This window comes from Phytophthora cinnamomi (assembly GCF_018691715.1).
Source record: "Phytophthora cinnamomi strain GKB4 chromosome Unknown Contig12, whole genome shotgun sequence".
Taxonomy (NCBI): domain Eukaryota; phylum Oomycota; class Peronosporomycetes; order Peronosporales; family Peronosporaceae; genus Phytophthora; species Phytophthora cinnamomi.
This window is the reverse complement of record NW_027150945.1, coordinates 113297-129762: the sequence shown is the minus strand read 5'-3', so window position 1 is coordinate 129762 and position 16466 is coordinate 113297. Positions and strand designations below refer to the sequence as shown.

The 16466-nt window shown below is 50.8% G+C and overlaps 2 protein-coding genes across 2 annotated transcripts; one reads left to right on the top strand and one right to left on the bottom strand.

Moving 5' to 3' along the window:
* Positions 1–368: 368 nt before the first annotated feature.
* On the top strand, positions 369–5926 carry IUM83_13517 (kinesin-like protein; the record flags this gene model as incomplete). The annotated part of the gene is made up of 6 exons (XM_067938196.1): positions 369–673; positions 765–1757; positions 1834–2842; positions 2922–3107; positions 3198–3902; positions 3962–5926. The coding sequence occupies 6 exons, from the start codon at positions 369–371 to the stop codon at positions 5924–5926; spliced, it is 5163 nt and encodes a 1720-aa protein (XP_067797915.1).
* Positions 5927–9938: 4012 nt separating this feature from the next.
* IUM83_13516 (Drug/Metabolite transporter (DMT) Superfamily) lies at positions 9939–11006 on the bottom strand (the record flags this gene model as incomplete). Its single annotated transcript, XM_067938195.1, has 2 exons — positions 9939–10803; positions 10888–11006. 2 exons carry the CDS (start codon positions 11004–11006, stop codon positions 9939–9941), a joined length of 984 nt encoding a protein of 327 aa, XP_067797944.1.
* Between the last annotated feature and the right edge of the window lie 5460 nt (positions 11007–16466).

The window sequence follows — 16466 nt, the reverse complement described above, 5'->3', positions numbered from 1 at the left end:
TTACGATGCAGAGCGCGCATGTAATAATGATACTGCAGGGCTCTAGGAATGCCTCTCGGTGGACAGGTGTGTCCAGCAGCTCACTTACTCGACAGAAATGTTAGATCGCAAAAGATGTATCACGGATATACGGTATTACAGGTCCATTACATAGAGTATTTAGACAATATCACAAATGTTCATACTTGTTCATACGAGCTATACGGTTCTCAGAGGGTCTTAGTAACTGGCGCTGAAAATTCGCGCCGGCTTTCAAATCTTTTCAAATCCGCCAATCAGCTGCGCGTCACCTCCATAATAAAAGCAAGTTGAACCGCGTCGCATCCGTTGTGCGCACTCAGCCACTTCGCATTCTGCTGCTCGCCGCCATGCAGCGCCGCAGCCTCAAGCCGCCGCCGGCGCCTGCATCGCTGCGCCAGGCGAGCGACTCGGACGAGGACACGGACGACCATCACTCCTCCTGCAGCGCGGGCGAGGCGCGCGTGCGGCCACTGGCTGAGCCGCCCGCCAGGCCCAGAAAGGACGGCAGCGTGCAGGTGGCGGTGCGCATCCGCCCCATGCTGCCGCGCGAGCTCGCGCGCAGCGCTGCCACGTGCGTGGAGAAGCCGCGGGACGAGGACAACGCGATCCGGCTGGTCCCCACCGCCACCGACCTCGTGGAGAGGAAGTTCACGTAAGATTAGGATCGGTCCTCCATATTTTATATTTATTATTCTTTATTTTTTACTAAAGAAAACATATTTTATGTGTGAAATATGCGGCAGGTTCGATCACGTGTTCCCGCAGTCGACCAAGCAAACGGAGCTGTACGATGACGCGCTGCGCCCGTGGATGGCGTCCTTCCTGCAGGGGTTCAACGTCACGGTCATCGCGTACGGACAGACGGGGTCTGGCAAAACCCACACCATGGGCAACAGCATGCCGTCCACATCCATGATGGCCAACAGCTTGTTCGCGCGCTCTCCGTCCAGTGACGACAGCAGCGACGAGGAAGCTGCAGACACGCTGGACAGCGACGAAGGCCTGATCCCGAGATTCCTGTATCATCTGTTCACGAAACTGAACGAGTCGGGCAGCAATTGCCAGCTCTCAGTGTCGTTTTTGGAGATTTATGGAGAGGATATCCATGACTTACTGGAAAGTTCAGACGCACAGAGAGCGAATAGACACTCGGAGCCACTGCAATTGAGAGAGAACAAGAAGAACGGCGTGTGGGTGCAAGGGTTGACGGAAGTTCGTGTGTCGAACCGACATGAGGCAATGGAACAGATGCGACGAGGATCACTGCAGAGAATTACTGCCAGTACACAGATGAACGAACGCTCAAGCCGATCACACGCAGTCTACACGGTGAAGATGATCCAGCGAGTTTCGGAACAGGATTCCAAGAAGGGCCCTCCTGTGCCAAACAACCAAGAAGCACCGGATGGAAGGAAACAAACTGAGGCGATGTTTGGGTCGACAAACGGTGGAGAAGGTGAATCAGAGGCCTCAGGAGCGGATGCTGTCATCGTCTCGAAGCTTACTTTCGTGGATCTAGCAGGCAGCGAGCGGCTCAAAAAGACACTTGCGGAGGGTGAGCGGATGAAGGAGGGTATTCAAATCAACGTCGGTTTGTTTGCTCTCGGTAATGTCATCAACGCCCTCGGTGACGAGAAGCGCCGAGCTGCATCACACGTGCACGTTCCTTACAGGTCCTCGAAGCTCACTCGGTTGCTCCAAGATGCCCTTGGCGGAAACAGCCGAACTCTTTTCATGTAAGCCTTCGATCTCACTTTTCGCGCTAGCACATGAGCACTGATAGTCGGAACTAATACTCTATGTATCGTGTAGTGCGTGTGTGTCCCCTGCTGACATCAACGCAAACGAGACCCTGAATACCCTTCAGTACGCCAATCGCGCCAAAAACATTCAAAATAAGGCTGTGAAGAACATTGATAGCCGCTCAGCGGAGTTGGCGAGTCTGAAGGCCTTCAATCACTTGCTATGCCGCGAGCTTGTGAAGGCGATATTCACGGGGCTGGACGAAGGGGTACCGGAAGACGTGGACAGGTTGACGGACAGCTGCATGGGGCATCCCAAAGTGATGGCGTACCTGGGCAAAATTGAACAGCTCACCTCGTCAGGGGGATTGGAGTCGTCTAATGATGAACGTCTGTTTGAAACACGCCGCTTGCTTGATGGTCTCACTGCGCATCTGCATGGTTTGGTGCCAAATAATGGACATCGACGTGCTATTTCATTGACAAGTATGAATGATGAAGCAAAGACTATTGAACCTCCCGATGACTATTTGGATTTCATGAGTGATAGTGGGTCCTCTGTCGCAATCATGGAAGAGCAAAAGCCGAACGCAGACGCAGCTTTTGTGACTCCTTACCCGCTGGGAAAATTATGTCGAACACTAGAAGCGATGAACCTTGCATTCGAAATGAAAGAAATTCAACAAATGGAAAAGCGTCAGCGGGAGTCGCATAACGCCAAAGCTACCAAAATGGAAACCCGGTATCACCGCCACGAATTGTTACGGAACGGTCTATCGGATATGATAGAGAGGATGCGAACGTGGCTCTCATCACCTTTATCCGACCAACAGCCGGAGAAAAGGCGATCCATTGAGCGTAATATTGAGGAGGCTGTGGAAAAGCTCGAGTTGATGGAGATTGAAATGGAAGAAATGCAGCGTAAAAAAACCGCGTTGGCCCAGGAGATAGAAGTACAGTTGATGCGCTGCCGTAAAGAACTGAAAACGAAGCAAGAGGAGATGGAGCAGCTAAGGCAAACCCCAGAGGATGCAACAACGAACGCACTGAACGTCTTAACCCGCAGGACCGAGATTAAGGTATGCTGCTTACTGGAGGGTTTGCATATTCTGATCACAGCTTGAAGATATGTAGCTGATACGCTGTTGAATGCTGTAGGTTCGCTTTGATGAATACGATCTAGACAGCATTTTGAGCTATCTCAAGGATGAAGAAAAGGAGATGGCATCCTTTATTGATGAAGACGATGCGGCTATCTCATTTATGTCGCCACTATTCACAAAAGAAGAATTGTCTTCAGCGTACTCGCGCGATGTGTTGTCGTTGATTCAAGACCAGCTTCGGGTACGAATGAAGAATATTATCTTTCCCCCCATCAAATCATCGCGTGAGTAACGTTCTTCTTGTATGTTTGGTTTGGCTATTGTACCGTAGATTGCCTTTGACAAAGAAGCTCTCGAGGCTTCTATGAACAAAGAGGTTCGAAAGCGAGCACAATTGTTTCAAAATATCACGAACGGACTGATGGCTTGCCATAACGAAGATATGACCGAACAAGCATTTATGGAGAAGAACGAGCAAAACTTGAAGGACTGTGAAGATAGCATATCTCAAATTCGCGACGCAATGCGAGCCAAGCGGGGACAACGGGCGTCAATGGCTACGATACTCGATTCCATTACGACCCTTGACGCAGCAAAAGATGTGATTCGAAGACTCATTGTGGAGATTTACTCACATTGGAGGATCTACATGGTATTTGATGAGGAAGAAGATATGAGACAGCAACGAGAGGCCGAGGAAGCGTTGGGCCATAACCTAGCAGCGGCGAAGTCTGAGATGGATAAGCAGGTGGAAACACTTGAGAGGAAGTACGTAAAGGATGTGCAGTGCGCTTTTGAAATGGTGACGGGCTTCAATAATACAGTTGGGTCAGATGATATTACCCAAGTGCGAGAGCCTTTGGAGTCATCAATGACAACCAAAAGGCTTGTTGCTTTGGTAGAGCGCGAAAGGTTACTCCTAAGCCAACTGGCCGCAAGAGAAGACGAAATGGCAGCAATGCGCGCGGAATTAGACCGATTCCAGGCGTCGGCCAAGAGCATGGAGATGAAGGAGGAATCATTTCGGTTGATGAATGTAAGGTTTATTCTGGACTTGCGTTGTTTATCAAACTCACGCGTGTGTTTTGCTTTCAGAAATGCCAAGAAATTTGGAAAGAACTGGGGTTGAATGAAGAAGACCAGGCCAGTAAATTTCAGGATATCAACGAGCTCCTGCTGAAGAAGTGTTCCGAGGAGCTAAAAGGCCTAGAAGGTGCTCGAGAAAAGCTTCAAAACCGGATTGATCACACGTATCGCTTTGTCAGCCGGATGGAATCAATACTTCATGTGCCCGATCCTGTGGATATTGGGTCACTGCCTGCAGTGGCTGGTGTAACGTTGCTTGAGCAGGAAGCGCATATGTTGGCACTACAGAAGGGCCTCGTGAACGAGGTGTTGCGCCGAATAAGTACTCACGTTCGAGTTGTCGAGGGCATTCAGGAACTAGCGGCTGGACTTGAAATACGGTCGGCCGAGGATTTCCGTCATATATCCCGTGATGAAGTAGGCAGCATCGACGATGTTTTGATTCGCGCCTCATATGCGGATCTGGATGTCTGCAGACGTTTCCAGCGGAACCCCGATTCTGTTTCACTTCTTGAGCAGCTTTTGAACACTTTGAGCGAGAAAGGCACTGCCGCTATTGCAAACCCTTCTATTCAGCAAGAGGAATTTCTGTTTAACGCATTGCTGAAAGAGAAGACAAAACGGATCACAGAGCTGGAAGAGTCGCTGAAGGTCATCAGATCTGTGGCTCATATGACTCATCTTTCTCAAGATGACATTGTGTCGATTATTCACACCCTACGCGATGTTGACAGCTCTCTACAAGATGGAAACGAGGAGACAGGTATATTTGACGAACTCTGCGCTTGGATCCTTCAAACAGGCGGTCAACTTGATGTCAGTAAAAGAGGCCTTGAAGCTCTCGCTAAGTTATTGCAAGGATTCGAGGAGGTACACGCCGGGAGGAAAAATGCACTCGAATTCCTTAATAGAACTCTCGAAGAAGGTGCTATACTGGCTCATGATATCAACGGAGAAGCACTGGCAGATGCAGCTCAAGACGAACTCCAATGCTCCACCTCACCTCGTCAAAATACGCGCGATCTAACGTTACAAGACAGTGAGTGCTTTGTCGACACACTTGCCGCTGGCAAAAAAATGATGGAGGAGCTGAGTGGCCCTGTTGAAAGATCGTTGCGCAGTATGTTCTACTCGATGAATGACGAGTTCGCAGCTTTCGGCATCGACACGGAGGAACAGCGGGTTAGCTTCTTCTTGGGCCGTAAGGACGAAGGACACGAAGCACGACGTTCAATCATTGAAAAGTATGCAGTGTTTTCATCGCGTCCGTCCAGCTGTGATGATGAAGAAGAGGAGGTTGCACCAGCATCTGAGATCCCGCTATGCACTAACGACTCGTTCTTGTCCAAGCTTGATCCGACGTTTAATGAGTTCCACTGGTTCTATTCCGTATCATTTGGTAGACTTCGATTACAATCCCTTCGTGAATTGGTTGCCGGTATGACTGAAGTGAAAAGTGTGGTGCAGAGTGCGCAAAACCGGCTGCGGTCCTTACAGAAGATCATGAAGATCTTCAACAAAATTAACGAGTTCAAGACCAAGATAGCTGAGTTCGAGGCAAGTGCGAGCCAAAAGGACCGCTTGTTCGGCAATTCGCTTCGACTGCTAGAAGAGGAGCGTTTTCGCAAGATGGCGGCTAAACACTACCCAAATCTACTAGCATCGCTTCGAAAGGAAGTTTCACGGTGGCTGGAAAATGAAGATGGCGAGTACGACCTAAGTGTACTCGGTGAGGAGCTCAAGAAGCTGCTGCTGGATATGATGAATACAGACACCGGGCTCATGCATCTCGACTTGGGTACTGTGCGTCGACCATCTAAGCAAGCTGTCACCCCCAATTCGAGCAGTTCAAACTTGCAAGCAGCCAGCTCTGGAAGTGGACAGCGGGCTGCAACACCTGCTCGTGCTCGCACGCTGTCGCAGAGTGCACGGGCGCATACTCCGCGAGCCCGGAGCCTTAACTTTGACATGTAAGTGAATACCTACAGTAACAACAATACAAGTATAGAGATCAAGTATAAGCGCGCACATGTAACGAGTGCACTTTGCCACGAACCTCCCCACCTGTCTTCGGTATTTGTGACGACGTCCAGGACGCACCTTCACGACTACGACAACCTAGAGCACAATACTTTGTTTTCACGTTGGTTAACAAGTCGAATTGGAATTGCGTGCGGAAATGCTGCAATTTTGTCCAGCAAAATCACAGCTCTCGCCGAAGCTAGTTTGGCAACTTTACTATAGTCCGAGAAACCATAAGTCTATAGACTACAACAATCCTCGATCTACTGCAATTTTACAGTACTAGAATCAAAAAGTCGACATATTAGCACCCCCGACCCTCTGTGCCGTCAGCAGGGATGTACCAGCAGTGCTTTGTGGCGACACCGCCTACCTTCGTGGCATTGAAGTTTTCTCCGAACACCCAGGACTGATCTGTCGTGTGGTATTGGAGCTTGATCCACTCCTTAGACGCCTGCAACGACATGAAGCCGTACTCGTCGCCCGAGTAGGTCCACTCGTTCTTGACAAACGGAGTTGCATACGCCGGGATGCCACTGGCAGATTCCTTCTGGATACCACCACCAGCGCCGTTCTCAACGAAATGAATTCCCAACGACTCCGAATAGTCGTGCTTCTCACCGTGGGTGTGGCCATTGAGCCACACATGGACGCCCGAACCGCGTAGGTTATCGAACCACTTGTTCATGTTGGCCTCGGTGTAGTGGTTGTACGCGCTGTAGTGGCTGTTAACGATCTTCCACGTCGCGGTGGACTGCTTCACCTTCTCGGCAATCTGGGCTCGCGAGTTGTCACCCCACTCGGAGAACTTGGCCATACACGAGTTGTATAGGGTCGAATCCCCTCCAGCGCAAAATTGGTGTCCCGGGCCAACGCTTTTGCAGGTGGCACTGTCGCCGTTCGAGTAACCGTAGCACTGGCAGCAGATCTGCATGGCGCCGTGAACGTCGGCATCGTTAGTATCCACGTTGAAGATATCGATGCTGATCCCCGTGGCGGCGTCTTCAATGCGGTGGACGTAGAAGTGGTCCTCCAGGATCCAACGGTTATCGTTGGGACTCGTGTAGCTCGCCTGCCACTTGAACTTATTTTCCAGACCTTGAATCAGCGCCTCGGTGCTTTCACATTTGGCGTTATTGTCTCCGCTGTTGCAGACGTAGCTTGCACCTCCGTAGTCGTGGTTGCCCATCACATTCACCCACGGAATGGACTTGATGTTGGCACCGTTGAACTTGTCCTCGAACGTCGTTGTGAAACGCGAGTCCCGGCCCTCGAGGCTGTTAATTCCCGTCCAGTAGAAGTTGTCACCGTGGCCGACGATTACTTTGGGCTTCACGGCAGTGCTACCGGCTTCCGTGTTCATCAAGCTGGCCACGACATCCTCAGCGACGATATCGTAATTGCTGTAAGCGTCTGAGCGAGAGCAGCACGAGCCCTTGTATGTGGTAGTACCCCAATCACCGATGGCGAAGGCGGACAGCGAATACGCAGCAGTAGCCGGGTCCGAAGTCACTGCCGCCTCGGTGACAGCGCCGAGCACGCCGATGTGGACAACAATCAACTTGGGATTAAGCATTCCTGTCCGTCTTTTCGGGTTGTGCTAGTAAATTCAGGAATGTATAGACGATCGCAAGGCAAACGATGAGCATGCATTTACCTGTATAATGAGATGGAGGCTACACTGCAGCAGTCCAAACGTGAGAAAAAAAAACATCCGGGTGGCTCCATGGTCCATTTTTGTGAGGGTACGCGATGAGACTATCCCTTGGTTGGTGGAGTTTTACGTTGAACACAGCGGTGTGGCGACGCAACAGTGGGAACAGCAACGAACGCACCTTGTAAAGAGCTACAGGCGTCTTCGATGCGGCTTGAGAAACGCGCCACACGTCCGAACACGCACGACAAATTCCATCGAGGCGTTGTACCTGTACAAAACGTCCTTCCCACCGGAATCCACCAGTTGAGACTGTACTTATATTATTATCGCTTAATTGAAGCAGCATTGTCCCCAGTAGTGGTAGTATTAATATTGTATTTATTACAGTACTATTAAAATAATATGAAAGTACTAATATATTGCACCCATTTTGAGAATCCCATTTGAGGGTTTTTCTTGACTTTTCTTTAAAAAGCTAAGGTTAAAAACACCAGATTCTCGAGAAAGTGCAATTTGGCCAACAGAAAAAGAACGAATCAAGATGGCGAAGCGCGTCTTGGTAGACGCGCGGCTCGTTGACTACGGAAACTTCGCTTCGATTAACGAGCGAGATCAGCCTTGTCGACGACCTTCACACCACATGCACTCGCAGTATTACCACCCCGAAGGCCTCTTAGAGAAGTGCAGCCATCGAGAAATACGGATTTTCCCGATCGTGACGCGTATGTGTCTGATAAGAAATCTCTCAGCCTGCGAGCTTCGATGAATTCGATGAGCGCACTGAGATCCTGAGGCCCTTCAGCCTCTTCTCTTTCCACGATTAATACTGTTTAGGTTGAGTGTCTCCCCCGAAGTGGAATAAGGAGGCGGAGTTCCTTCGACTTTCAGAATGACCCGAGTGGAGACATTCTACCGACTTTTGTTTCCAAGGGATGTAAAAATCCTCTTCCATTGATTTTCATCCGCCCCACCACTATCTGGAAAGCCCGGGTTGCATCGTTCGTAATAAGCCCAACGCACGTGTTGCGCGCATTTCAGCAAACGAAATAGCCGGGTGAGACGATTGCGCGATTTTTCGAGGGGCTGTAGTTTGAAGGAGTTCCGTGCGTGCAGATACGACCACTTGATGAAGCACAAATGACATACGATGATACGTCCTTCTGGACGGGTATGTGAAAAACACTATGGAGTCGCGTATACCAGGCCTACGGCTGGTTCTATTCTCTTCGTACTGTAGTTTTGATCCTTACCGTACGAAAAAGCGCATATGTACGCCTTTTATGGTCCCTCCTGAAAACACTTCGGACTGAATGTTGCAGAATCTAAGCCTGATTTACTGTTGACACGAGTGGAGCTAAATCAAATGGTTGGTGGCAGCTTGGGACACCTTGTCTGGATCCTGTGCTCTAGGCACATTGGAGTTGCCCGATGAATAATACAATTTTGCGCAAAACGTTTGGTTCTAAACACCTAAGCTATGTCAATGCAGGAGACATGGAAACGGTGATTCGTTCTGTTTAACTTATAACTATTTTGAGTCTAGCTATCGTGGACCACGCTTCGTGGCATCCCCAGTACTGGTAACTTTCAGTGATTGCAAATTACCCTCAGTGGTGAAATGACAATGTTGCTTGGCGAAGTGATGGAAGATGTTGCTTTTGGCAAGGTTGTGGTGCCGTACGATGGGGAAAATACTCAGAGAAGCAAACCTTTTGGTTTCTTATTTGAAATTTCAGACAAGAAACTCCAGTTTGTGTCGAATTTGCACCAGAAAAACTGGCTGCATTCCGATCGAAGTGATCCAGTTGGTTGCATGCTATCATCTAATGAGTGGTGAACGATTTTGTTGTCGCTTGCATCAAGCGGAGGCTTCAACAGTGTGCAGCTGAAAACGGGATTTTTTCCCCCTGTAAAATGTTCATGCTTGCCTCAAGACGTGTTAATCACCCCCAGAATAGCGTACGAAGGAGAGGATTTCATCGATCTCGTCATATCCAGTACAGACGTGCTTTGGTCCTTAGAACCGCTGAATAAGCCATGGCTGCGCTTCGGATCAATAAGTAACACCACCAATTTCGACCTGAACACCCTGTGCATGATCTTGTGTATCGACGCTGAGGATTCTTCATATCGATCCCCATAGATTAGATACACACAGCATATTTGCGGTAATTTCTAGGGGCACCACCACTAAGTAATAAAGCAGCAATAATACTTCGTAAAAGATAACGCACATTTAACAAGACAGTTGAGGTGTGAGCATTGATCAGATTCTAGTGATGAGAGAATCGCCGCTTTCGGAGTCTTTTAGGTGAGCTTGGCGTTTTGCGCCTGGTACTTCTGGTACTTGCTGGAGAGTTCCCAGGCGAGTCCGATGTTGACGATGGCCACGCCGATCCACGACATGAGGCTGAGCTCGTGGCCGTACCAGACGACGGAGAAGAGGATGGTGAAGAACTTGCGCGTGGTGGTGATGGTGGTGCACGTGAGCGCCGAGAACTGCTGGATGGTGAAATAAATGAAGTTCTGGCCCAGCGCGCTGCACACGGAGAAGTAGAAGACCGAGTTGAGGATGGCCGGGTTCTCGATGCAGAAGAAGAAGCCCTCGAACGCCTGGCCCGTGACGAGCGCGCCCACGCCCGTGTAGATGACGGCCCAGAGGTTGGTGTTGAGCATCTGCTGGTGCACTGAGGGGCGCAGCTGGTGCGCGATTTCCTCCTGCTTGGGGCCGGAGATGCCGTCCAGCGTGAGCGACGAGAAGAGCAGCAGCAGGCCGTACGTGCTGTTCTCGCGCTCGGCGTGCTTGGCTGAGGCCTTGCCCAGCTGGAACACGGCGATGCCCGTGGTGATGACCAGCACGCAGATGTAGTCGCGCAGCGTGTACTTCTTGCGGCGGATGAGCACGCCCATGAGCATGACCGGGATCATCTTGCACGACTTGCCCAGCGCCTGCGTGGGGAAGCTCACGTGCTTGAGCGCCTCGTTGCTGCAGAGCATGGCGCCCAGGTAGGCGGCAGCGGTCAGCGCGAAGGGCGCCAGCGGCATGCGCGCGCGCTCGGGCTTCCACACGAACGTGGCGGCGTAGGCCACGAGCGAGTTGGTCACGCACTGCACGAACAGCATGAAGAGCGTGGCCGTGAACTTGCCGCCGCTGGGCGACCGGTACGTGAAGCTGCAGGTGATGGAATGAACGGTACACACGCACACACAAGTGTAAGTTTCGGGTCAAGGTGGGAGACGGAACTGCGGGGCCTACATTTTCTCCTGGAAGATGCCGTAGCTCAGGTAGCAGATGTAGATGCCGGCGATGCACACGACGAGGTTGAGGATGCTCGAGTCGCGCGGACTCGTCGCGTACAGCACGGTCCGCCCCATGGTCGCAGCTGTGCAATGCAGTGGCTCTGGGCGGCGACTTGACTAATGGCGGATCGCGAGCGGACGGCCACGTATGCCGCGGTTGGCAAAACGGTTTGTATCGAATTAGACGGGGCTTGTATATGTTGCAGCAACTTGTGTAACGCAACTTAGAAACTTCAACTATTGCTGCCCTGCCGCGCAGAAGCGCCGTCACGCACACCGAGACTTTGCCGCTGTCTTGCGCGCAACGGGAGAGGTGTCGTTCCGTGGCTTGTCAAGTTACTTGTAAACGGGTCAAGTGCAAAGCCATGAACAGGTTTGGAGTATCCGAAGTAGTCTTGCCCGAAACGAATCAAACTGCGAAGAACTTAAGCGCCACAAACTCACTCCAATGCTAGTTAATGTGGCGCACAAGGGGAGAATAGCGGATAAGCACTTTACTTGGCAAGCTGGCTCAATCTAAGGCTAAAGGGTGCTTAACTACCCCCGAAGACATTATTGCACCTCTGATAGCCCTCTTCCATGTTGGAACATGAGCATATAAAAACTGTGGCTCGGAAACTGGATAATTTTGCCACGTATGAAGCGAGTTGCGCAGCTGTTGCCCAGGGAAGCCGTATCTGGCCCTCCTGAGGTACGGAGATTACCCGTGAAAAGGTTATTCCTTCCCTTGTCGGCCTCTTGCAGGCTGGAACTGAGGAGCTTAAGATTTCGCTGGGAACTTGTTGGAACAACTTGTCAGTGACAAGTTGTGTCCGTGTTAATGACACTATAAGTGAAAAGGTATAATAATTCCAAAACTCATTGATCTGGTGCGAGTTGGAACTGACAAGCATAAGACGAGTGCAGTTCGTGTATTGGGACGGCTGATGATACCCACAGAGCAATGATCGACCTCGGAGATGTTGTCGCTCCACTTATATTCTTAATCAAGTCGGGAAATGACGAACTAAAGCGTGCTTGTACTTTTTGCTTTGGAGAGTTTAGCTGCCACTGATGCGAGCTACGCAAAATTGGTAAAGGCCTACCCCTGGTCGAGGTTATACGATGCAGAGCGAAAATGGGGTGTACCAGACAAGTGGTGGGGTGGCGACATGTCGGCTAGTTTCTGATGTTTCTGTGCGGCCGGGTTCATGAATGACAAGTTTATTCGGTGTGGATATTGCCAGCGCTTTCTGCTCTGCCATTCCATTTCACGCTAGTTCTAGAAAGAGAGCTGTGCCGCCTTCACGAATAATATCACCCTTGTATGCATCGTTTTCCGCAAGCTTCCCCAGTGCTCGACTTGCGTGTGCGTTTTGCTCCACCGTTTCATCCCGCAAGAATCCAACAAGTGGTGCAGTGCCTTTGCGCGCAATGGCAGGACCATTCTCATCATTCATAATAAGCATCCAGGGCGTCCTCACAGCCAAGGGTTTCTGTTTCTCCGTGCCACCCCTCAACAACTTGATAAGCAGTAGCAAAACGCCGTCTCGTACAAGTTCAGTGTGGCACGCGCGATCATTAACACGTTTAGCTAGCGCCCTAACTCCAAACGTTGCTTGCTCCACAGATCCTGGTTGACCCACTCCAATGAAAAGCGGATAGCACCTTGGTGAACAAGCCCAACACTACTAGCATTGTTGCCCAGAAGCTTGTTTAGTACGCGTTCTGCGTGCAACTGTTGTTCATTAGTTCCCTCTTGGAGCAGTGTAACAAGTGGTGCGATAGATCTCTCACATGCCATTGTTATTGTTGGGCAAACTTCTGCATCTGTTGCTAGCAACGAAATTGTTTTCGCGGCTGCCGTCTTTTGCTCTTCTGTTCTCTTTTGAAGTATTCCCACAAGATGTGCCACAGCCCCCTCTTGGACCATCTTGGTGCACTTCCCTTTATCAATAGCTGTAAGACATCGGGTCGCACACGCCTGCCGCTCATTGGATCCGTCTCCAATAGCTCAACGAGGGGTCAAATAACAGCTTCTCGAGTGTTAAGGCGCTGACAAACTTTTGCTCATCATTCCCTGTCTTGAGGAGGAGATCAACGGGGAAGTGAGTTGTCTCGAATAATTAAATCGCGATAAGTTTAATTCGTCCCGGCGAATTTTTCAAGAACACACGCGGCATCCCTTTTTTGCTTGCCAGGTCCATCTCGAACAAGGGCAATTAGTTCGGGGATGACTTTTTCGCGGGTTATTTCACCGCTAATAGCAGCTGCGGGTGTAAGACGTTCTAGTATTTAATATAATGATAGCTATATCTTGGAGCTCATCCGACCCAGATTGTAAAAAGTTGTCTAGCGATGGAATGACATTCTCTCTTGCAATTTCTTCATGACAATCGTCTTTTACTGCAAGCCTTGCCAACGCAGAAGCTGCCCACAGTTTTTCCTCATTCGCTTCCGTTTGAATTAGAGAACCAGCTGTGGAATTGTTTTTTGCTGTGCGATTGCTGCACAATTCGAATTATCACTTGCCAGCTTTTCCAGTGAACCCACTGCTTCCTTCTTTTGGACACTCGTTCCGACGTGAAGTAGGGCTGCAAGTGGTGCGATGTTCTCACACTCCTCAGAATCCTTGTCAGCAAGTGGCAGCAAAATTTCTTTCTGAACTACACGTTGAGCGGCAATACTATCACCACAAGCAAAGGTCGATTCAGCAAATTGCTTCTGGTTTTTAGCTTGATACACAGAGGAATGACTCCTTCTTGGACCAGTTCAGCACGGCAATAAGCAACATCAATAAGGTTATCCAATGCACGCTTGTATATATCCTTTCTTCCTGCGTAGCAATGCCCGCAGCGGTGGAGCAGAGTTCACGACAGTAAAGTTAGCGTGAATCTTCTCGTTGCAGGTAAGGTGCCATATCGTTTGGAGAGCTATATGGTTGTGCTCTTGTGTACCGGTCTGAAGCAAAGCGATTAGTATGAACATATCGCTGAAATGACACGTGAAGGCAGCGTCACGCTTTTTGTTGTGTTGCTACAAGCCCAGAACGAGGAACAGAAGACAACCGCCGCTCGGATGTTAGGACATTTACCAATCGACGACACTCAGCGCAAGCAAATAGTACAGCAATATCTCAGTGCTCTTCTGCAAAGTGAAACCGAGGAACAAAAGTGCTGGGCGGCATTCAAGCTGTGGAAACTTCAACCTGTGAAGCCAAGCATGACAAGGTCGTACGAGAGGGAGCAATCACGCCCCTGGTTGCATTGCTAAACGCCTCAAACGAAGAGTTAAAGATGAATGTTGTGCGTGCGCTTGATAACTTTACTGTACTACCCGTGATGCTCACCGCGCTGAACTCGCGCGAAAAGAGACCATTCCCGGGTTAGTTGAGTTACTGCGGTTTGGGGAATGAAGAGCACAAGAAGCACACGCTCCGTGCGTTGGGAAATTTCGCCTCCAACGACGCGAACTGCTCTCAAATGGTTCAAGAAAAACTATTCCGGCACTTATTGCACTTTTACGAACGAGCAAAAAGCTGATGCAGCTCGTACCCTGGGCAATCTCGCTAATAACGACGTATATCGTGCTGAGATCGTGCGAGTCCGCGTCTCCTTGAGCTTCTGAAAACTGGAACAGAACACGAGAAGACCAACGCACTTCGAGCAATAGGCAACCTGTCCACTGACGACTGAGATCGCACGAGAGGGGGGCGTCAAAGTGCTCGTGGTGCAAAACGGAACTCCAGAGCAGTAGCGGCTACCTGCATATGTGCTCGCTCGCCTGAGCAATATTCATAGCATTGGCGCCGGTGTTATGACTGCAGTTCGGACCTGACGACCGAAAACGAGCGCGATGCGGGCGCTCAACTAACGATACGCATCGTGTAGACATCACTCGCGCTGGAGCCGCCCCGTTACTGATTCGTCTTGGTAACGATGAACAAAAGGTATGCGCCGCGAAAGCTCTCAAAAACTTGGATGCGGGCTGCTGCTACAACCTCTAAAGTACATTGCGGTTGTAGCGTAGTGCCGTTGAATTATGACTGAAAATCACACAGACACTGAATTGAGGTTCGAGTGCTTTGGAGTTAAGCTCTATTTGCAAAACGTCAGTGCGAAAACTGGCGGAGGACACTAGCAAGCCTTGCCTTCCGAACCGTCGATAGGAATGTACCAGCAGTGCTTCGTCGCGACGCCGCCGACCGTTATGTCCGCGCTGCTCTTGGTGATGTTCCAGTTGGTGTCCGCCGTGTGGTACTGCAGCTTCAGCCGTTTCTTGGACCCTGACAGAGACATGAAGCCGTACTCGTCGCCCGTGTAGGCCCACTCCCTCTTTACATATTTGGTCGCGAAATCCGGAATTTTGCTCGCGAACTACTTCTTCATGCCGCCGCCAGCTCCGTTCTCCACGAAGTGCATCTTGAGCGACGCCGAGTAGTCGTGCTTCTCGCCGTGAGTGTGGCCGTAGATGAAAGCGTTGATGCCCGAGCCACGAAGCGCATCGAACCATCGGTTCATACCGTCCTCCTTGTAGTGCTGGTACGGGGAGTAGTGGCTGTTCACGATCTTCCAGGTCGCCGTGGACGCCTTCGCCTTCGCCGCGAGCTGCTTGCGAGAATCCTCGGCCCACTCCGAGAACTTGGCCATACAGGTGTCATACATTGCCGTGTCTGCGCCGCAGCACTACTTGTCGCCACGAGCAATGCTGCCACATCCTCCAGTGCTATTGCTGGGTGCGTAGCCGTAGCACTGACAACAGACACCGTGGGCGCCAGCGATGTCGGCGTCGTTCATGTCGACGTTGAAGATGTCAACACTCACTCCCGTGGCCGGGCCCTCGACCCGGTGGACGTAGAAGCGGTCGTCCAGATGCCAGCGGTTGTTGTTGGGGCTCTTGTACGTCGACTGGTAGCTGAACTTGTTCTGCAGGCCCTGCAGCATTTCCTGCGTGCTGTTGCACCTCACGAGCTGGTCACCGATGTTGCAGACGTAGTTGGCACCACCGTAGTCGTGGTTGCCCATGACATTCACCCAGTCGACGTTCTTGATGTTGGCTCCAGAGTACTTGGACTCGTACGTCGTCTGGAAGCGGGCGTTACGGCCCTCCAGACTGTCAATGCCAGTCCAGTAGAAGCTGTCGCCGTGGCCAAGCACTGCCTTGGGCTTCGAGATGGCAGCTTGCTTGTCCATGAGCATTCCCACGACCTCCTGTGCGTGCAGGTCGAAGTTGTTGAACGTGCCCCAGCAGCACGAGCCGCGGTCCGTAGTCGCTCCCCAGTCACGGACAGCGAAGACCGACACAGAGTAATTGGCCGTGATAGGGTTCGTTGTCGCGATCGTAACAGTGGGCCCTCCCACCACGATGAGTAGCACCGCAGCGTTGGTCAGTGTCTTGAAGTTCAGCATTCCTTCACTTGGTTGAGCTTAGGTTGGAGCTTGTCGAAGCGAAATGACAAATGATGAGTTGGTGCCAATGCGCACTGTGAGTCGATTGTCTATCTGGAGGATATTTGGTCATGTTGCGTGGCCCGGATAGTTTTTGCCGTCTGTTTCA